Source organism: Myxocyprinus asiaticus, chromosome 43 (assembly GCF_019703515.2).
Source record: "Myxocyprinus asiaticus isolate MX2 ecotype Aquarium Trade chromosome 43, UBuf_Myxa_2, whole genome shotgun sequence".
Taxonomy (NCBI): domain Eukaryota; kingdom Metazoa; phylum Chordata; class Actinopteri; order Cypriniformes; family Catostomidae; genus Myxocyprinus; species Myxocyprinus asiaticus.
In genome coordinates, this window is record NC_059386.1 from 879,215 (window position 1) to 901,930 (window position 22,716).

The window sequence follows — 22,716 nt, forward strand, 5'->3', positions numbered from 1 at the left end:
TGTAGCAAATGTTCCTGTGATAATCGCCCTAGTGTGTGGTGTTTTGCTCTAAGGTCAAGAACGTACTGAATTTTGTTTTTAGTCTGTGAAGGTCACTCCCCCAATTTTCCTTTAGAACGTCCAGCACCCCACGTGGCTGACATCTACAGTAATTCAAAAGGGGCAAATCCTATGGAGGCTTGCGGGACCTCTCAAAATGCAAATAATAGGGGCTCAAACCACTTATCCCAATTCCTTGCATCATCATGAACAAACAAATGAATCATGTTCTTAAGGGTTTTATTAAAATGCTCGACCAGGCCATCTGTCTGAGGATGGTACACACTGATCTGAATCGATATAATCCCCAGTAATTCGTTAAGTTTGCGTAGAGTGTGAGACATGAAAGTAGTGCCTTGGTCAGTGAGGATCTCTTTCGGGATGCCTACTCGGGAGATCATTTTGAAGAGTGCCTCTGCAACACACCGTGCTGAGATGTTGTGGAGAGGCACTGCTTCCGGATATCGCGTTGTGTAATCCACCAGGACTAATGCAAAACGATGTCCACGTGCTGACCATTCTAATGGCCCGATGAGGTCCATACCAATTCTTTCAAGGGAACCCCAGTCAGCGGTAGAGGGCGCAGTGGTGCTTTTGTGTTGGCCGGTGGATTCACCAGTTGACATTCTTGGCATGTTGCATACCACCTACAAACATTTCCGCGAATGCCCGGCCAGTAGAAACGGGCCAGAGATGGTTTAGTGTTTTCTCTTTCCCTAAGTGGCCTGCCATTGGATTATGATGAGCCGCCTGGAATAACATTTCCTGACGGCTCTTTGGTACTAACAGCTGGGTTGTATCTTCCTTTGTCTGAGTGTCCTGCGTCACTCGATACAACCGGTCTTTTATAATTGCAAAATATGTGTATGAGAGAGCAACCGCCAGCTTAAGTTGTTGCCCATTGATTACTCTCACTTAGTCAAAGGCGTGCTTAAGGGTTTCATCCTGCATCTGCTCCAGAGGGAAATCCCCTAGGGGTATCGCTCTAAGGGCCGGGAGAGTCAAGCCGTCCTCCTCCCTTGCGTCATCCTGACGCAGAGCTGACAAGGATGGCCCGGCACCGCCTCCCCAGCCAGCGTGCTGCACACCCCACACCGTATTACTCTGTTGCAGGGCCCATCCACACACATTCCCTTGAATAACGTTTGGAACACTGGCCAGTAGGTTCCCAATATTAGAGGTTGGGTGCGGCGGGGACTAACCGCAGCCTCAATACTATGCTTTTGTCCACAGAATTGAATTGTGATAGCCACTAAAGGGTATTCATACACATCCCCATGTACACACCTCACCCTCTGTGCTGCATCCAAAGCCTCGTCTTGAACCAAGCATTGGTGTATAGAGGTTTTAATACATCCTGAATCCACCAAGGCTTGGTATATACCCCCTTGAATACTCGCTGGTATCCGATATGTCCCTGCTTGATCGGGGACAGCCTGTGGCACATCAGGGACCCGAACCAACGCCCCCACCTCCATCGCCTGGCATTGGTCCTGAAAGTGTCCGGGTTCCCCACAGCGCCAGCAGACCAGCCCAGGCTTTCTCCCCACGCCCATGGCAGCGGAGTCACCAACCTGCAGGGGAAAATAGGGAGAAAGAGAGGGAGCCGGCAGGTTAGGGAATCCTGGGACAGTGGTCTGAGGAGGGACAAACCACAAACTGGTGACAGGGTGTTGTGTGCCCAAGGCTCATCGATGCATGAGGGCAACGAAGGCTATCCCGTCTGGTTCGAACTGACAGAAGGTCTACTGTGGCACAAGTCACATACATTTTTTATGATGGTTATGGGAGGAATGTGTCACAACACACAGTGCATCGCACCCTGCTGTGTATGGGGCTGCTAAGCTGCAGACCGGTCATAGTGCCCATGATGACCCTGTCTACTGTCGAAAGCACCTACAGTGAGTGTCAAAACTGGATCTTGGAGCAGGGGAGAAGGTCGCCTGGTCTGATGAGTCCCGTTTTTTTTTTTTTAACATCATGTGGACCACTGTGTACGTGTGTGTTTACCTGGGGAAGTGATGGCACAAGGATGCACTGTGGGAAGACGACAAGCCAGTGGAGGGAGTGTGATGCTCTGTGCAATGTTTCTGCTGGGAAACCCTGTGTCCATTCATGTGGACATCAGTTTGACACATGCTACCTACCTAAACATCGTTGCAGACCAGGTTCATGGCAGTGGTATTCCCTGATGGCAATGGCCTCTTTCAGCTGCACACATTGTTCGGGAATGGTTTGAGGAACAAGATGAAGAGTTCAGTGTGTTGCCCTGGCCCCCAAATTCCCCAGATCATCTGTGGGATTTTCTGGACAAACAAGTCTGACCAACGGTGGCTCCACCTCGCAACTTACAGGACTTGAAGGATCTGCTGCTAATGTCTTGCTGCCAAATACCACAGGACACCTTCAGGGGTCTTGTAGAGACCACGCCTCGGTGGGTCAGCGCTGTTTTGGCGGCATGCGGAGGACCAACATCATTTAAGGCAGGTGGACATAATGTTTTGGCTCATCAGTCTATTTGCAGATTTAAGTGTATTTACAGTTTGAAACCCTGATTTATTTTTTAGCAAAAAATTTTAATTAAACAAATAAATGGGGGTGGGCAAAATACCTACAGTATTTAAAATGATATAGGGTACAACTAGGCTAAAGGCACACCTTTTTTTCTGGTCACAAAGTGTATCAAGATTGAAAAAAATACTTTTTCTTTCAAATAATTATGGAGCAACATAATTTGTTTGAAAAGAAAAAAATAATTAAAAGGGGCAAGAGGGGTCATAGTTATATTGTGTAAATATAAGGACAATAGTTATTGGGCAAATATGTCAACTTATGCAAATACTTTTGAGACAGCAAGATGCTTTTTTGAGTAACAAACTGATATAAGGTTTTCTTACAAAAACTTTGGTAACAGAGTTGAATGTTTGAGCTTGATGAATGCAGTCAACAATTTAACAAATTGTGATTTTTATTTTTATTTATTTTTATATTTTTTTAGTTGTCTTTTCACCATGATTCATGGTCATTGAAGTTTATGAAGTGCCAGTGCTTATATGTGGCCTCAAACAGACCTGTAGATCTGAATTGAATTGAATATCAGGCAAATTAGCTCAAATGTTGCCATCTTGTTATTCTTTTTGTGATATTTGACACATTTCTCTATTGTTTGTGTAAAGAGGTTTATGTTTTTCCTTCAATACCAAAGATGTAGGAGACGTGCAGGTAGATATCTTTACTTCTGACACTCCGTATAGAGTCTGTCCACACACACACAGGACTGCATGAACGTCAAGGGTACGTGTAGCTTCTGTCACAGCGAGATCTCTGTGCGGCTCGTTTATTCTCCAACCGCAGACAGATATCTCACAGATATGATTATTAAACTCTTCTGTACCCTTTATGTCATGTAGTTTTGTAGCATTACAAGGTAACCGTGACTCCACTAAACTCCTGTTACTGTAGTACGTGTCCTGTGTTGAAACCTTTCCTAGTTCCGGTAACCTCTCTTATGTATCCTAACTGGTGCTAATGCATTTAATCCAATTCTGTTCTCATGCTTTTATAAACTCATTTTCTGTTTACATGACTGATTTGTGTTGTTAAATCTACTAGAACATTGAGAAGCTCTGTCATATTTAATAACCTCGTATGAAATGTGCTTGTGATTATGACCACAGACGGAGAGTCTAACTTTCACCAGCAGATATCAGTTGTCAGGTGTCGTGTGCCATTGTTTGTGTTGCACACTGTTACGTAATGCAGCAGAATGACACAGTTGGCACTTTCTGCAACAAAGAACTATTGTTGCTTTCATCCAAACTATTCAGTTTCCCTGTTTAGAGCTGGGTGATATTGCTTAAATTAGATTTAATATTTTGTCTTTTGATAATGTTTGCTATAGCTATAACTGCTCCAGTGTTCATTTTCACACAGTGCTTTAAAAAAGGACTTAAATGTCCTTTAAATTGAGTCATTTTTACTGTAGTCTACAAAAATAACATTTTAGTTGACAATAATGTGCAAAATGACAAAAACAGACCAAACTGAAAAATACTTTAATATCAAACAGGTCCTGAAAAATAATGCTATTGTTTTGTTCTGATAATGCTTTTTAAATAATAATAATAATACAAAAAAAGATACAAATACAAATTTTACAGGTTAAAAGGTTAATTTCTCAGTTGTTTTCAAGTTTTCATGAATTATTGTTAAATATGATGCATTAAAAGAGATTTGATGCTGCCGGGTCTTGACTGAGAAGCAGATCTGTAATTAAGATTCAATTATACATACATACATTTTTTATTTATATATTAAGTTGTATCATGACTTTATTAGCTCCAGAAGAACATGGTCTGTGGGTCATTTTTTTTTTTTTTAAGATGTATTTAATATTAAGGATACTTTTAATGAAAATAAATTATTTTATATAGGCTGCTGTATACTGTGCTTATTATAATTTATATTCTGATAATTCCCCCACATGGGAAAATGCTTATATTTTCGTTTATTTTGGTGAGGCAAGTCTTTTATTTTGAGCTTGTTTTTCCAGACCAGTTTGTCTCTTTCTCTTGTGAGATCTGGCAACACTGTGCTAAAGGTGGGTGAAATACCAGTGCAGAGTACTGTCATTTTAAAAAGAACATTATTAACCGTTCTTTAATTTTATTCTAATCGGTTACCAATTGGGAAAAAAAAAGAGCGAACTGAAATGAAAAAATAAATAAATGCATTTTTAGTCCCTGCTTAAGACTGATTTTTGTTATTTCAAAGTAAATTATAGTAACAATTATGATAAAAAAATAATCAAGTCATGTTTCCCAAACTGTTTTTCTTTAAATGAACACAAGGAAGAATTATATTTAATACTTTTTATTTACATGCACCAATATAACAGCACAATGAAAAAATTATAAGTAGATATTGCTGTTTATTTTGAAAAATGCCACATGGAAGCTTCAAAGCATTTCTGATCATTGAATCAGAGGAATTGGAGTTTGAAGTTGTTTCATTGAAACGGACCGTTTGAACTGATTCACAGAAATGAATCAAACTTTCCAGGTCTCTTAACACTCTCGTACTCATCGGTCATAACACAAGGAGCATGTGCAAAATGGGCCTACTGCCAAGGTCTTTAGGAGATTTGATGGCCAAATAGAAAGCACATTAATATCATTATGGTATTCGTGATGCTGCACCAACAAAATATTATTGGATATTTCACCCAGCTCGAGCTCTGGTCCTGTGTGTCTGGTGTAACTAGGGTGTTTTGACCCGTGTTATATACTCACACAAGTGCACACTCTTGAGTATACACTAGGGTTGTGTAAGTGTTCCTCTGTTGTGTTGACAGGATGGAGGCCGAGCTTCAAGTACTACAACATGTGGGTGTCACTAGCCGGGGCCATCTTGTGTTGTGTTGTCATGTTTGTCATCAACTGGTGGGCGGCGCTCCTGACCAATGTCATTGTCCTGTCGCTGTACATCTATGTGAGCTACAAGAAACCAGGTGAAGTGACCTCTGACCTGTGTCGCACTGCATTGTTTTGCATGATAAGCTCTTTAGCTTGATGCTCGGATGTGATCACACAAACTGAGAATTAATGTATTCTGCAATACATCACAATTCTGAATATGCACTTACACTGTGCAAACACATACGTTTAACTTCTGTCTTAAAACAACTGACATTGTCATGAACTCTATATTCAAAAGAATAAATGTTTTAACATCGAAATCCCAATCTCACCTTGCATCACGCACTTGAAGAAAACAAGATGACAAGTACAAAGCTTAAAGGAATAGTTCACACACACATGAAAAGTTTGTCATAATTTACTCTCCTTCATGTTGTCCCAAAAATAAAAGAGAGGTTTTAATGAATATAGTGGTCTGTCTTTTCAATACAATGGCAGTGGAGAGTGCCTCCATTTTAAAGCTTAAATAAGACCTAAACGTGTCATAAAAGTAGTCCATATGGCTCCTAATTTACATTTTTTTGTCATTTAGCAGACACTTTTATTCAAAGTGATTTACAAATGAGTAGCATAGCAAGCAATTTGTCATACTAAAGTCAACAATAGCTTAAGTATCACACTGCCAAGCTCTCACAGTGGCTGGAGTAGTGTAGAAGCTGCCGCAGAAAAAAAGAGACACACAAGGACAGGTTCCCACACTTTCTGGAAAACCTGGAATTTTGCAATGCAGTTTTCCAGTCATGGAAAATAATTATTTGTCCTGGAAGATATTTAAGTGTAATAAAACTGTTTGACTGTGTCACTAAAAAGGTTTTTGTTACATGCACAAAAACATGGTAATGATTGGGACTTGGATAGGTGTCAAATACACATACATATCATTTTGTTACTGTTACCGGCTGCACATTGTGAGACAACATCATTGGTTTACTGTCATAAATAAAGCCCTGTCACGTACATTCTCTGCTCATCTGCTGTCATCTCTGCTTTGCTTCAATGACATTTTTTTGGATTTGATGGCTGTAGTGTTAACTACAAAAACAGAGTTGTAAACTTGAGATAATGACAACAGTCAGAAACGCGCCAAAGGGTCCATTGAACCACAAAAGTCTACGATTTAATGAAATAAAAATATAATCTGCGTGTACTGCACGCTTCAAAATGAATGTGTGAAGCCAACCGCTCATACACTGAAAACACTGCATTGTGATCATCACATGAGGTGTGTGTGTGTGTGTGTGTGTGGTAGATCAGTGGTTCTCAACCATGTGGCCAGGACCCACTAGGGGTCCTCGGCAAACTTCCAAGGGGGCCTCACTATGTCTTGAAACTATTTAAAAGTTATATTGAAATGTGATAACTTTGTTTAAATGCTGAAAGAATCTAGATTCTAGTTAATATCATGATGTAGGCCAACAGCATATAAGCTGACAGTTCCTGAAATGTCTGGAATCACTAAATGAATTGTGAGAATTATTTTAATCCATTGACACTACTAGATTCTTGGACAATGGTGGCCTCAGAATCAAAAAGGTTGAGAATCACTGTAGTAGATGACAGAGAGCAGAGTGTTCTGAAGTTCACATATTTATTTAATTAAATCTCTGTTTTTTGGGCCATGTAGCAACCTTTTTATCTGAAACTATGTGTGAGAAACTACACATAAAAAAGCCTAAATAAATGTTGATTTAAATGGACTCGTGAAGTAGAGGAAAAAGACACAAATATTTTACTACTATATAGTAATGTAATGTTTACTATAGTAATAATAATAATAATAATAACAATGTATTACAGAAATATCTCAAATCTGTGAAGTTCTGTTGTGCAGCACTTCATTTGACAAAAGTATCTCCAATGTTGTTTAAAATTTTGTAAAAGCACTTCATTTGAGAAAAATAATGCAATATGTTAAATAAATTCATTTAGATCATTCTATTTTATTTAAATAAAGTTTTAATGAATTCATTTAATTAGAAATCATTTTGATGATAAAATGTAATTTAGCTGTTGAATATGGAGTGTTTTTGCTTAAATATTACACCCGATGGGCACATAAAATGTCCTGGAAAACTGTGCCTTGGAAAGAGTGGATTCCCTGAAGGTTTTTTTTTTTGAAGACTTCTGAAGGCATATGATTCGAAATGTAAGCCATTTTTCATTGCCATCTGTTGCTTGTTCATTGTGTTTCAGATGTGAACTGGGGCTCGTCCACTCAGGCATTGACGTATCATCAGGCTCTGACACACAGTTTACAGCTCTGTGGAGTAGCTGATCATATCAAAACATACAGGTACATACATGCAGCCTCAGTCAGTGTGTGTTCAATACCATTCAAACATGAAGATAAATCATCTCGAGAGAATCTGTTTACTGTGTTTCACATTAATGCTCTTCTTTGAGTGAATTCAATGAACCTGGGCAGATTCTTTAAACTAACCATTGCAGATTCCATTTTAAAGAATACATGTTAGTTCACTCTGAGAAGTATTATTAAAGTGACTGTTGGTGGTTTTTTCAGTGTTTTGAGCTCTGACAGCAGCTGAACATGTTGAAACAGACCTCAGTCGAACTACTGTGTAATGATACAAAAACATTTACAGAGGAAACACAAAAATGGTTTGGGTGGTGTGGCCATCCTGAGAATATAACAGAGTAAAAAAAAAAAGAAAAAAAAAAGACGTGAAATTCACAGGGTTCCCACGGGTCCTTAAAAAGTCTTCTAAAATCTAAGGTCATAAATATCTTAAATAGTGTAACACAAATCTTAATCATAATTTAAAGAGGTCTTAAATTTGGGGATGGAAAGACAGAAATTGAGATATGGCCTGATATGATTATTATGAAACTTCAAAACGCTACGATTTAACTGATGACTACTGCTGTTGATGGATGTTTGCTTTAAGGTGTTTATATTGTAATATGTTGTAGATGATTGTAAGACTGCATATTTTATTTCCTTAATCTGTTTGAATGAGCAGCTGGAATCAGTAAAGCACAGACATTTCAAAATATGAGTCCCCAGGCTTGTTTATGATTAAAAGTCCCATGGCACCTGGGATTTAATTCAATTTGGCCCACCCTGTCACAGGAAGATATATATATATATATATATAGAAAAAGTATGTTTAAAATTGTTACTTTATGTAGTTATGTTTAATGATTAAATACATTGCAGATGAAATAAATGAAACAAACATGAAATAAGAATATAATTACTTTTGTGTGTGTGTGAAAATAATCTTGAAATCCTCATTGTTTCACATAAAAGATTAAGATGTATTATTTAATACAACATGTACAACATATTCGGTTAACTTTAATAATGGTGCAAAGATATTCGTGTCAGTAAAGGATTGATTGAGCAAAGAAAGAAAAAGTAGGAAAAGGTTTTAGCATAATTGGTGCTGTAGATGTAGTTTTCTGTCAGAACAATATTTTTGTCTTTGATCTTTAAAATGTAAAAGTAAAGGTCCAACCCAGACACTGGTCATTGACGGCACATGAGAGTGTTGTATATGGTGTTTTAATGAGCACAGACTGTAATCCCATTATCATTCAAACTCTCTCCAGATCGACTGGATCAGTGTTCTCATGTTTCTGACAAAATCAATTGCTTCACTCTCACCGTAATCCAATATTAACAGTTTTTGCTTTGAAGATTCTCTAATCTGAACGTGATGTATTCCTGACCTCAGAGGTCATGAGAATCTGTGCTGCTGTCACAGTTTACGGCACATCTGATGCTCTGAGGATTCGACAGAAAATGAAGCTTTGAATTTTCAGAATATGATCTTTAGATGGTATGTGTGTGTGTGTGTGTGTGTGTGTGTGTCTCCTGTAGGCCGCAGTGTTTGGTGATGACTGGAGCTCCAAACTCACGTCCAGCGATTCTGCATCTGGTTCACGCCTTCACCAAGAACGTGGGTCTGATGGTGTGCGGTCACGTGCGCATCGTGAGTATCTGATCTCATCCTGTTCTCCTGCTCTCATATGTCATCACACCAGCAGGATTCAGAGTTCACACAGTCATGGACCAAACCTGGAAATAGCATGGAATCTTACAATTTTCCAGCTTTTTTCTTTTTTGCTGTAGTGAATATAAAATATTTACAATATAGCTCCCACATCTTTTAACCAATGGATTTATATTTATTTGTATTGAACATAGTATATGGATGTTTCTTAAGTGGAAACTTTTAAGCCCTGTCAATTCCTAGACAGTAAAGTCTCATTAAAACATGTCACTTTAATTTAATTTGTTTATTAACAATGTCCAACATCACAGGAGATTTTTGTCATCCCATTCATTTCCAGCACATCTCAAATTCTGTATTGTGTTTAATAGAATTCTGTGCTGGAAATGATGCTGATGGAAATGGCATTATTAACCTTTTTCAAATAAAATGACAGACTCCTTTATCCTTGTGTCCTAAATACACACAATTAAATCATATTTTCCTGAAAATCTTCTGTGATTTTTCTTTGTTTTGTCTCATATTTCATCTCAAGCATGTTCTTCACTGACACTTTTGTCCACTTGGTTAACATGTACATTAACTTTTGAAAAACTGTATTAAATGCAAAATTGTTTGGTGTGCTGGAAATGACGTCACAACTGTGGGACAATTTTTGAAAATCCTTTTTACACAATAAATATTGAAATGTTTTATTTATTTCACTCTTTGTTTAGATGATCGTAGATTTAAACGTAGTAATTAGTTTTTTATAATGTATTTTCATAGTTTTATATTTAAGGTCTGGGACAACAAGGCTAAAAGTCAAATCTACTGTAGATAAAAGACATTTGAAAATGTAGTTTTAATGAGACCTGCTTATAATAAAGTTAAAATCTGTTGACATTTTCAGTAGTCCTAAATAACTGTTAAATTCATGGAAATGCAATTGGTTAAAAAATACATCACCCATGAAGATGTTGCTGAATCAATGTCCATTTCTTTCACATTCCAAACCCCTCACCAGAACCTTCCCCTCAGATTAGAGAAATTATGTTGGGTGTTCAAGCCCCTGACCCCAGCCCTACACCTAACCCTAAAACCTGGTTGTTAGGAAAGTTCTTCCAGGGCTAACCGACACGTTGATCCTGGAACATGTCTGTCACGGTCCCGTTGTTTCGGTGAGAAGAAAGTGGATAATCACGCAGAGCCGTTTTTGTGGAACAATCAGTTCTAGTTTCTGTGGGTTACTGGAACATTTACTTGGAATAATAAAATGTCCATTAAATCTGTGGGGATAGTTATTATAGTTCTGTTTAAGCATCTGTGTAGAGTACATTGGATGTGGCCCCTCCATTGTCTCTCACAACATTTTCATGAGCAAACTCTGAGCAGATTTTGTCCTCGGACATCATTTGTTTGGAAGAGTCCTTTAATAGCTACACGCTGTAAATGTGCAGAAGAATTATGCGCATGCCCTCCTGTAGTGTAAATACTTAATTATCTCCTTCGTTTAATGTTCTGCACTGGTACACAGAGTTCCCGCAGGCCCAACTTCAAAGAGCTGAACAACGATACGCTGCGCTACCAACGATGGCTCCTCCACAACAACTCCAAAGCTTTTTACACACCAGTCGTGGCTGAAGACCTTCGTCAAGGAACACAGTACTTACTGCAGGTGCGTAGAATACGATGAATTCTTGTTTTTTTGTTTTTTTTCACTGATGGGGTGTTCATACCTATTTTATATTTTTATTTACTTTTATTCTTGGTCTATCATACAACTTCAAACCATACGGTTCTGTCATTTGGCACACTGATTGGGGTGGTTAACTTTAAAAGAATATCTGTAAAAATGTTCGTGTGTGTGTGTGTTAAAGGCTGCTGGTTTGGGCAGGTTGAGGCCCAACACTTTAGTGCTTGGCTTCAAAAATGACTGGCGCATTGGAGATATAAAGGACGTGGAGACCTACATCAACGTCATCCAGTGAGTTTAATGTTTTACCTTCTGCTGCTATTGATAAATATCCTCATGATTGACTGTGTAGTCTGCTTCAAGAGACATCAAGAGACTCTTGTACATGAATTTGAGTGATTTGTTTGACATTAAGTTGTCGCACATGTCACATGAGATTTGAGGTGAATCTTGTGAAACCTGTCTAGAACATGTCCAGGTTCATGTACATCCCAAAATCAACAAAGAAATAAGAACATTTTCTTTGAGCAAAATATAATTTTTTTTTTGTTTTTTGCATTGTGTCACTATGAATAAAACACCAGCACCCCCAGTTCTCATCTCTGTAATGCAGCAAAAATTATATTTCACTTTAATTCACTTTAAATGCAGTTTGTTTTCTTGTTATCTTTTATATGGAATGTGACCCAGACATTCACCTATACGCTAAATGTACAGTTGAAGTCAGAAGTTATTACACCTTAGCCAAATACATTTAAACTCAGTTTTTCACAATTCCTGACATTTAATCGTAGAAAACATTCCCTGTCTTAGGTCAGTTAGGATCAATACTTTATTTTAAGAAATGTCAGGGGCCTGGATAGCTCAACGAGTATTGACGCTGACTACCACACCTGGAGTCGCGAGTTTGAATCCAGGGGTGCTGAGTGACTCCAGCCAGGTCTCCTGAGCAAACAAATTGGCACGGTTGCTAGGGAGGGTAGAGTCACATGAGGTAACCTCCTCGTGGTAACAATTAGGAGGTTCTCGCTCTCAATGGGGTGCGTGGTAAGTTGCGTGTGGATTGCTGAGAGTAGCACAAGCCTCTACATGCTGTGAGTCTCTGCGGTGTCATGCACGATGAACCACGTGATAAGATGCGTGGATTGACGGTCTCCGACACGGAGGCAACTGAGACTTGTCCTCCGCCACCCGGATTGAGGTGAGTAACTGTGCCACCACGAGGACCTACTAAGTAGTGGGAATTGGGCATTCCAAATTGGGAGAAAAGGGGATACATTTTTTGTTTTTTTTAAATAATGTGAAATGTCAGAATAATAGAAGAGATAAGGATTTATTTCAGCTTCTATTTCTTTTATGACATTCCCAGTGGGTCAGAAGTTTACATACACTTTGTTAGTATTTGGTAGCATTGCTTTTAATTGTTTAACTTTGGTCAAACTTTTTGGGTAGCCTTCCACAAGCTTCTCACAATAAGTTGCTGGAATTTTGTCCCATTCCTCTAGACAGAACTGGTGTAACTGAGTCAGGTTTGTAGGCCTCTTTGCTCGCACGCACTTTTTCAGTTCTGCCCACAAATTTTCTATCAGATTGAGGTCAGGGCTTTGTGATGCCCACTCCAATAACTTGACTTTGTTGTCCTTAAACCATTTTGCCACAACTTTGGATGTATGCTTGGGGTCATTGTCCATTTGGAAGACCCATTTGCAACCAAGCTTTAACTTTCTGGCTGATGTCTTGAGATGTTGCTTCAATATATCCACATAATTTCCTTTCCTCGTAATGCCATCTATTTTGTGAAGTGCACCAGTCCCTCCTGCAGCAAAGCACCCCCACAACACGATGCTGCCATCCCCATGCTTCATGGTTGGGATGGTGTTCTTCGGCTTGCAAGCCTCATTATGATCATACTCATTATGGTCATTATGGCCAAACAGTTCATTTGTTTCATTAGACCAGAGGACATTTCTCCAAAAAGTAAGATATTTGTCCCCATGTGCACTTGCAAACTGTAGTCTGGCTTTTTTATGGTGGTTTTGAAGCAGTGGCTTCTTCCTTTCTGGTCAGCCTTTCAGGTTATGTCAATATAGGACTCGTTTTACTGTGGATATAGATACTTGTCACCTTCTTCAGCATCTTCACAAGGTCCTTTGCTGTTCTGGGATTGATTTGCATTTTTCGCACCAAACTAAATTCATCTCTAGGAGACAGAATGTGCCTCCTTCCTGAGCAGTATGATGGCTGCGTGGTCCCATGGTATTATACTTGCGTACTGTTGTTTGTACAGATGAACGTGGTACCTTCAGGCATTTGGAAATTGCTCCCAAGGATGAACCAGACTTGTGGAGGTCCACAATTGTTTTTCTGAGGTCTTGGCTGATTTCTTTTGATTTTCCCATGATGTCAAGCAAAGAGGCACTGAGTTTGAAGGTAGCCCTTAAAATACATCCACAGATACACCTCCAATTCAGTACACCTCCTATCAGAAGCTAACTGGCTAATTGTCTAAAGGCTTGACATAATTTTCTGGAATTTTCCAAGCTGCTTAAAGGCACAGTTAACTTAGTGTATGTAATCTTCTGATCCACTGGAATTGTGATATAGTCAATTAAAAGTGAAACAATCTGTCTGTAAACAATTGTTGGAAAAATTACTCGTGTCATGCACAAAGCAGATGTCCTAAACGACTTGCCAAAACTATAGTTTGCTAATATGAAATCTGTGGAGTGGTTAAAAAATGAGTTTTAATGACTTCAACCTAAGTGTATGTAAACTTCTGACTTCAACTGTATCTACAGATAAGGTATGTCTGGTAAATGAATAAGACAAATGTGGTAAATTAATGCATCTGTGAGACATTAACCAATGTTTATTTGTGTGTTTGTAGCGACGCGTTTGATTTTCAGTATGGTGTCGTCATTCTCCGGCTCAGAGAGGGGCTTGATATTTCTCACATACAAGGACAAGGTATAGTGCTTTACGTAAACTACCAAATTACAGCCAAAGGAACTTGCATTATTCCAGTATAACCCACAGTTATATACTTTTGATTAATGTGAAACTTACTTAGCTACAGGAGAACATGTAAAGGGCATTTCAATAGCAAAATATTACTTTTTCAAGAGGGAATGTAAAGCAAAATCTTTTAAGCGTGTGATGTGCGTGAAAGGGCTGCAGTGTTTGGCTGAAGGAAATTGCTCATATAATGAGGATGTTTTCTGTGAACTGGAGTTGTTCACGCTAAATTTCAGTTTGCCTTGACCTGCTGAACTTTACTTACTAAAGGTTTCCATTGTCTTTCAGATGATTCTTCAGGTATGAAGGACGTGGTGGTCTCTGTGGACATGAGTAAAGACTCAGATGGAGACTCCTCTAAACCCTCTTCAAAGGCCACGAGTGTTCAGAACAGTCCAGCGGTCCAGAAAGGTTTGCCACTTTTACGTGATAGTTTTGTTTCTCAGTATGCTAACCTGACGGAATCGCAACAATAATCACTGTTTTCAAGCCAGTCGTCCGTTGGTCACCAATCAGATAGTCCCATCCTAAAATGATGGGTAGGTGGGGTCACTCAAACAGGAATGTTTTCAGAGTCACACTGTTAACACTTTTCAGGAAAATCCACCTACAAATGTCTTCTAGTTGACTCTGTATAGTAAGATGGTATATGAGAAAGTATTTAACATTGAAAAAATTGCACACTTCACCTTGAAACATTTATTATCAGCAATTATCAAAAGGAAGATGCAGGCCAGTGATTTGACACATGGTGGAGTGCTCTTCAGCATTAGTTCCTCTGAGAGGAAGACATATGGTGACCCTCTGATCTTCCATCTTACTTTGGGGCCAGAGCTCATATCAAACTCATTTCAGTGCTTCCTTGCATGTGTTTTCTACCCAATACAACTTGACAAACACAGTTTGCATCTTGTCTGGGAATGGAGTGAGTGTTTGCATGTCTTGTTGTGTTTACAGTCATGTGATAAATGACTGTGAAGACTGAAGTCTCCTCTCTCTGAGCACCATCTGACGTTAGAGATCCCTTTGAACTCTCACAAGCGATCAGTTAAAACAAACAGAGTTGCAAACGGCGATCAACATGCTCTTTGCAGATGATAAAACTGCAGAAGATGACCACATTTCTGCCAGTTGCCACATTTGAAAGAAAGGATCCTACTGATTCTGTAGATACAGTAGTTTTTTTAATTGTGACAGATCTGAACCTGATTAGATCCTTGATTAATCAGTTTTGCAGTGTTTGTTAATGTGCCTCCTAGGAGCAGAGTTTATTTTGGCAATTCTGCTCACAAGATAAAGATCAATTAGTCATTATGGGCCACACCTGAAGAATTGGCTAGAATTTAGTATTTCTACATGACATACACCAAATTTCATGTGAATCATATTGCTGTAATTGGGGATTAGACGTGCACAACGGACAGGAGGAACTTTGCACCATTCCTCTTTTCAAAACTCTTTCAGTGCAGCAATATCCGTGTCTAGTGTGAATTGCTCTCTTGAGGTCAGGACCGCTCCAGAAGGTGTACTGTTTGTTCTTTTGTTGGAGCCTTTGGAGTACTTTTTCCTGCAACTGCTTTGTTTTCTGATCACACTGTGAAGCAGTTGGATTTTGGGGCTGTTCAGTCAAATCAACAGTTAAATGTTTTCATAGTAAGCTGCTCGACTCTAACTTGCCACAGAAAACAACACTTGTGTTTGTCTCCTGCGGATGCATTGAATGTGTAATGATGTGATGAATGTTAGCGTTTGTCTGCTGCGAGCCCGCGGATGCATTGCAAGAGATGTGAAGAATGTGTTCTGCTCTCCAAAGGGGATTTATTTGGAGACAAGCAGGTATGAGAAATGGATTATACCACAATAATTGTGATCACGAGCCTGCAAAGACGCAAATTATACATCACAAGTGGTTCACTTCTGCGATTTGTTACGATTGTGTTCATATCAGCAGCGAACCGTACCAGAGTTCACATGAACCATACCCCAGACCACCTTTTTAAGCGGACCCGGGTGCAGTTTGCGCGTGCACACCTGAATTCTAAAAACAGCGTTCACATTATCCAAACGAACCGAACTTTGACATCTTTCGACCCCGGGTTGCGCACCAAAAGTGCTAGTGTGAAAGCACCCCGAGATACTAGAAGTTAACATCCAAAAGCAATGCACTTTAGCTTTTTTGCTTGTAGGGAAACCGGTACAAGACACATCACACATTCTATTATACATAATAGAATATGTGGTGCGAACTGCCAGACACATCATCGGAGGTGAGCTTCCCTCCCTCCAGGACATATACACCAGGCTGTGTGTGAAAAAAGCTCGGAGGATCATCAGAGACTCCAGCCACCCGAGCCATGGGCTGCTTTCACTGCTACCATCAGGCAGGCGGTATCGCAGCATCAGGACCCGCACCAGCCGACTCCATGATGGCTTCTTCTCCCAAGCAATCAGACTTTTGAACTCTTGATCGTTTACAATACATATATCAGCGCTGCACTTTATTAGCCTCAGACTGGACTCATATTTTATACTTCTCTTAACAACACACTGGCAACTGACTAACAACCGACAGTTGAATGTCAACACAACACTTCATATTTATTTCCACTGATTACATGGGGGGGGGGTACAGTGTATTTTTATTGTATACAGTCCTCTTATTTTGTATACACTGTATATTGTATATTATTAGGTGTATATTGTATATTGTTTTGTGTAACAAGATAAATTGTATTGTAATTGTCATACTGCTATGTTGCTTGGAACTGCACCCAACACTTTCACCCACTGTTGCGCTTGTGTATATGGTTGAGTGACAATAAAGGGATTGGATTTGATTTGATTTGGCGTATTATACATCCTAATTATACAGGACTTACTTAAGACTGATTTACAGACTTTGAAATGCATAGTTGTGCACATTCCTAATGATGGTGGTTCTGCTTGAAGTAGACCTTCCTCGGCTCATGTAATCTGCTGCAGTAGAAGAACAAATGTCTCATTGTGTCTCACTGACGCACATGTTTCTCATTGCAACATCACTTTAACCCTCATGTGTTTTTCTCCCTCCTCCCCTTCTCTTATGTTTAAACATGATCCAGATGAGGATGAGGATGGCAAAGCGAACACTCAGCCGCTGTTGAAGAAAGGCAGGGCATTTCTCTCTCTGTCTCACATATTCACTGTATTTGCTCCTCCGGTCTCAGGCTGCATGCATGTTTTCTCTTTTACTTCTCCATGACATTAGGACGGTCTCCTTTTCCCTCATGACTGTTTTCTGCTGGTTTGACCTCTGACCCTCATGTCTACGTGTGTTACTGTGATTTCAGCTCTGATGATGTCATCAGGTCTCTGGGAGTTTCTGTCTGTGCTCTAATACTTTGTGTCTCTTTTGCAGGAAACTACTCTTTCCACTGAAGATCTCGCTTCAATCTGTTTCTCTTTCCTCTGTCTGCTTATGCATAATACTGATGATATTTCAACATATATATGTAATGGGTATTGATAAACAGTGTTTGTGTGTGTTTCAGAGAAAACCAGCCCTACGGTTCCTCTGAATGTGGCGGATCAGCAGCTGTTAGATGCCAGTCAGCAGTTCCAGAGGAAGCAGGGGAAGGGGACAGTAGACGTGTGGTGGCTCTTTGATGATGGCGGTGAATTTGCTTTTCATACATGTTCAAAGCTGTGCTTTTGCTGAAGACTCATCACATATCTATATTAATATACTCTTATTCATTTACAATATGTAATTACAGTGTTTGCGTGGTGGCATTGTATTGAAATACTTTACCTCAAACAGTTAATGTGTGACTAGCCAAACAAAAATATAATATATATACACTGGCGACCAAAAGTTTGGAATAATGTACAGATTTAGCACTTATGGAAAGTAATTGGTACTTTTATTCACCAAAGTGGCATTCAACTGATCACAATGTATAGTCAGGACATTAATAACCTGAAAAATTACTATTACAAACTACTTCAAAAAGTTCTCATCAAAAAATCCTCCACCTGCAGCAATGACAGCTTTGCAGATCTTTGGCATTCTAGCTGTCAGTTTGTCCGGATACTCAAGTGACATTTCACCCCACACTTCCTGTAGCACTTGCCATAGATGTGGATGTCTTATAGAAGATTACACTTCTCATGCACCTTACAGTCTAGCTGATCCCACAAATGCTCAATGGGGCTCAATCCATAACACTCTTTTCCAATTATCTGTTGTCCAATGTCTGTGTTTCTTTGCCCACTCTAACCTTTTCTTTTTGTTTTTCTGTTTCAAAAGTGGCTTTTTCTTTGCAATTCTTCCCATAAGGCCTGCACCCCTGAGTCTTCTCTTTACTGTTGTACATGAAACTGGTGTTGAGCGGGTAGAATTCAATGAAGCTGTCAGCTGAGGACATGTGAGGTGTCCATTTCTCAAACTAGAGACTCTGATGTACTTATCCTCTTGTTTAGTTGTACATCTGTCCTTCCACATCTCTTTCTGTCCTTGTTAGAGCCAGTTGTCCTTTGTCTTTGAAGACTGTAGTGTACACCTTTGAATGAAATCTTCAGTTTTTTGGCAATTTCAATCATTGTATAGCCTTCATTCCTCAAAACAATGATTGACTGATGAGTTTCTAGAGAAAGCTGTTTCTTTTTTGCCATTTTTGACCTGTTATTGACCTTAAGACATGCCAGTCTATTGCATACTTTGGCAACTCAAAAACAAACACAAAGACAATGTTAAGCTTCATTTAATGAACCAAATATCTTTCAGCAGTGTTTGATATAATGGCAAGTGATTTTCTAGTACCAAATGAGCAATTTAGCATGATTACTCAAGGATAAGGTGTTGGAGTGATGGCTGCTGGAAATGGGGCCTGTCTAGATTTGATCAAAAATGACTTTTTTCAAATAGTGATGGTGCTGTTTTTTACATCAGTAATGTCCTGACTATACTTTGTGATCAGTTGAATGCCACTTTGGTGAATTAAAGTACCAATTTCCTTCAGAAACAGCAAAATCTGTACATAATTCCAAACTTTTGGTCACCAGTGGTGCTGTGGAGCTGGACTATTTAAAGCTTTGTATGTAGTTAACAAAATTTTAAAATTAATATGAAATTTAACAGGTAGCCAATGTAACGATGATAGATCATATTTTCTGATTATAGCGAGGAGTTAATAATATTAAGAAGAGGTTCTGAGATTACAGGGAATACCTCTTTTAAGAGCTCAGTTGGTATTGGATCTAACATACATGTTGTGGCTTTTGATTTTTTGATAGGTTTTGAAGCTTTTGATAAGTTGCTCATGAGGAAATTTATGAGACACTGTTTTCTGAGGTGCAGTGACCAGTTGATTGCATAATTCCAATTTTATTTCTGATGATTTCTATTTTATCAGTAAAGAAATTTATGAGGTCATTACTATTGTGCTGCATACTATCAATGCTTTATTCCTAACAAATTTAGCCACAGTACGGAATAAACACCTAGGATTGTTGTGGTTATTTTCTATGCGTTTGCTAAAATATGCTGACCTGGCAGCTTTTAGTGCCTGTCTGTAGCTACAGACACTATCCTTCTATGCACCGTGAAATAGCTCTAATTTTGTATTCTTCCACTTGCACTCCATTTTCCGAGCTGCTCTCTTGAGAGCATGAGTTTGATCATTGTACCATGGTGCAGGGCTTTTTTCTTTAATTTTCTTTAATCGAAGGGGGGCGACATTATCAAGAGTGCTAGAGAAGACTATTTATATTTTCTGTTATTACATCAAGTTCTTCTAGACTTTTTGGCTTACTGAGTATGAGACAATTCTGGAAGATTGTTAGTGAAGCTATCTTTTGTGGTCAAAAGAATAGTTCTACCTGAGTGAAATTAGCTGAGTGCAGCAAACAACAGATGAAAATGTACCCAGCAGTGATGTCAATGTATTGTTTGAAAACTATATTCTGATTGGTCTTCTTTCTAATAAATATTTTGCATACCGAATTGTGATTGGTCTTGTTTTCCATCTCTTATCATCTCAAATACAGCCAGCAGAAAACAAGATACATGTTGAATATCATGACAACGCAAAGTGGCTTTGATGCTACATTCCAAGACTAAAACCTAACCTTACCTAAAACTGTTGTATTGCTGCTTGCAAGCACTGCTTTTTCCTTTAGGAAATGCAAGTCTAGTTGTTTATATTTGTTTATATTACAGCAATTGCATAATATCTGTATAATAATAAATTTTATCTGTACTATTTGCTCTAATGCAATAAGTTTTGTCTAGTAAATAAAAATTTGGTCTAATTCTTTTGTCAGGTCTGACTTTACTGATCCCGTATCTGATCAATAACAAGAAGAAATGGAAGGACTGTAAGATCCGTGTGTTCATCGGTGGAAAGATCAACAGAATCGATCATGACCGCAGAGCGTGCGTACCTCTTACTTGCTTTCAATTAATTATTTATAATACTACAATGCCTTTTAAATTCATATTATATCAGAATCATAGCTGACACAAAGACATACATTTAAAAAAGATGTTTACAGACTGTTTATAACAGTCATGTGGTAGTCAAATCATAACACAGATAAGTGTAACACAGGATGTGGATATTAGTATTCCATGTCTCTTTCTGCATCAAACACACTCTCTGCAGCACGCTCTGTGTTTCTGTGAATGCACATGCAGGTTTTGTGTGAGACAAATGTTTCCATTGTCTCCTGCAGCTGCTGTGGAGTTTTTGTTGGCTATAAATAGAGCCGTGTTCCTGCAGCAGAGCTTTATGGAAACTCTACATAGAAACATCAGAGATCCTGTTCTCTGACACACATGTAGTTTGATTTTCATTTTATTTAGTGCATTGACCAGTTGACACAATGTGCATTGATTACTTGACATACTGCATTCATGATAATGTGTAGAACTTTAAGGATTACATAAACATATAAATGGAATTAAATCCTCACTCCACTGCTGATATGATGGGAAATTATATGATTTACATTACAAGGAGACAGTGGCAGATATTATGTGCATATTTAAGATTGTGTGACAAATATGTAACAAATCTTTATTGTTGTCTTCTAGAATGGCAACATTGCTCAGCAAGTTCAGGATCGATTTCTCTGACATCACTGTGTTGGGTGACATCAACACAAAGCCCAAATCAGAAGGGTATGAACCACATCATACAGTCATCTCATAATGCATCTTTAACTAATGAACTAGGAACACTGAACATCCAAACTTTCAAGAAAATCATTGATTTTTCTTTCCCCTATACAAACAAGTGTTATTTTCTTTTTGTTGATTCCATATTGTTTTTTTATTTTTTATTTTTTTATTTATCATGCTACAGAAATACTTGGTGTGACTTGATCATTAAAGACATTTCATACTTTTGAAGGCTTTTTGATATATTCTAAAGAAAGATAAATGAAAAGTGTAATGTAATTTTTGTCTTCATTTTCTCACCCTCATGTTGTTCCAAACCTGTATGACTTTCTTCTGTGGAACACTAAATTAGATGTTTAGCAGAATGTTCATGCTGCTCTTTTCTATACAATGAAAGTGAATGATGACTGGTCTGTCAAGCTTCAAAATTTTATATTTTATATAAAAAAAGAATAATATTATAGGATACAAATTCAATGTATGCCCATTATATATAATTTTTAGCATAATGAGGTTGAGAAAAACTGTTCTGAAGTCATAGGATAGCTTTATGTTAGGAATAGACTGAAATTGAAGTCATTATTCACTGTAAATATTGCTTTTTTGCAATAGGTCACCTATCTTATTTTTACTTGCACACATGAGCAAGAGTGAATTTTTATTTTTGAGTGACCTATTCTTTAGAATTCTGAATGATTGGTTTCACAGGGCCAATTTTGCATGTGTTTGTGGTTCACAGTGTGACTGAGTTTGCTGAAATGACCGAGCCGTATAAACTGAGGGAAGATGACATGGAGCAGGAAGCTGCTGAAAAGCTGAAGAGTGAAGAACCCTGGAGGATCACAGACAATGAGCTGGAGCTCTACAAAGCAAAGGTCTCCACAATCACACCACGTCAAGTCAGAGTTATTTATAAAGCACATTTAACTGACAAATATTGAGCAATGTTTTGTAGTATAATACATTTTTCAGCTTCTCTGCTTGATCTTATGCACACAAAGCACAGCATATATTACACACAGCAAATACGGAAGCAACTTTTAAATTTGGCTGCAAGGAGCGATTACGTTGTCTGGTACAGCAGGGGACCGTAAATTGTTACTTAAGCCCAGTTCCAAGAATCGGGGACAGCTATGACAACTGATTTTAGCCACATCCACACTAATCCTTTTAAAGGAATAGTTCACCCAAACATGATCAGTCTCTCATCATTTACTCCCCCTTATGCCATCTCAAACTCGTTCTACTTTCTTTCTTCTGCGGAACACAAACGTTTTTTTGGATGGAGATATGATGTGAATATATCAATACAGTGCAAGTCAATGGAGTCCAAGTGGGACTCGAGTGGTGTAATCCATGTCTTCTGAAGGG

At 38.6% G+C, this 22,716-nt stretch overlaps 1 protein-coding gene across 4 annotated transcripts in view; it reads left to right on the forward strand.

Moving 5' to 3' along the window:
- LOC127433364 (solute carrier family 12 member 2-like) overlaps nt 1-22,716 on the forward strand; it is a 113,507-nt gene that overhangs the window by 84,838 nt on the left and 5,953 nt on the right. For 3 of the 4 annotated variants that reach the window (XM_051685193.1, XM_051685195.1, XM_051685196.1), the window contains 12 exons: nt 5,393-5,548; nt 7,710-7,809; nt 9,361-9,472; nt 11,010-11,150; nt 11,353-11,459; nt 14,056-14,135; nt 14,472-14,594; nt 17,285-17,332; nt 17,714-17,836; nt 20,487-20,598; nt 21,259-21,345; nt 22,085-22,220. In XM_051685193.1, the coding sequence (XP_051541153.1) occupies nt 5,393-5,548; nt 7,710-7,809; nt 9,361-9,472; nt 11,010-11,150; nt 11,353-11,459; nt 14,056-14,135; nt 14,472-14,594; nt 17,285-17,332; nt 17,714-17,836; nt 20,487-20,598; nt 21,259-21,345; nt 22,085-22,220 (1,325 nt within the window). The remainder of the gene's footprint in view (nt 1-5,392; nt 5,549-7,709; nt 7,810-9,360; nt 9,473-11,009; nt 11,151-11,352; nt 11,460-14,055; nt 14,136-14,471; nt 14,595-17,284; nt 17,333-17,713; nt 17,837-20,486; nt 20,599-21,258; nt 21,346-22,084; nt 22,221-22,716) is intronic. The other variant, XM_051685194.1, reaches the window with a different exon arrangement.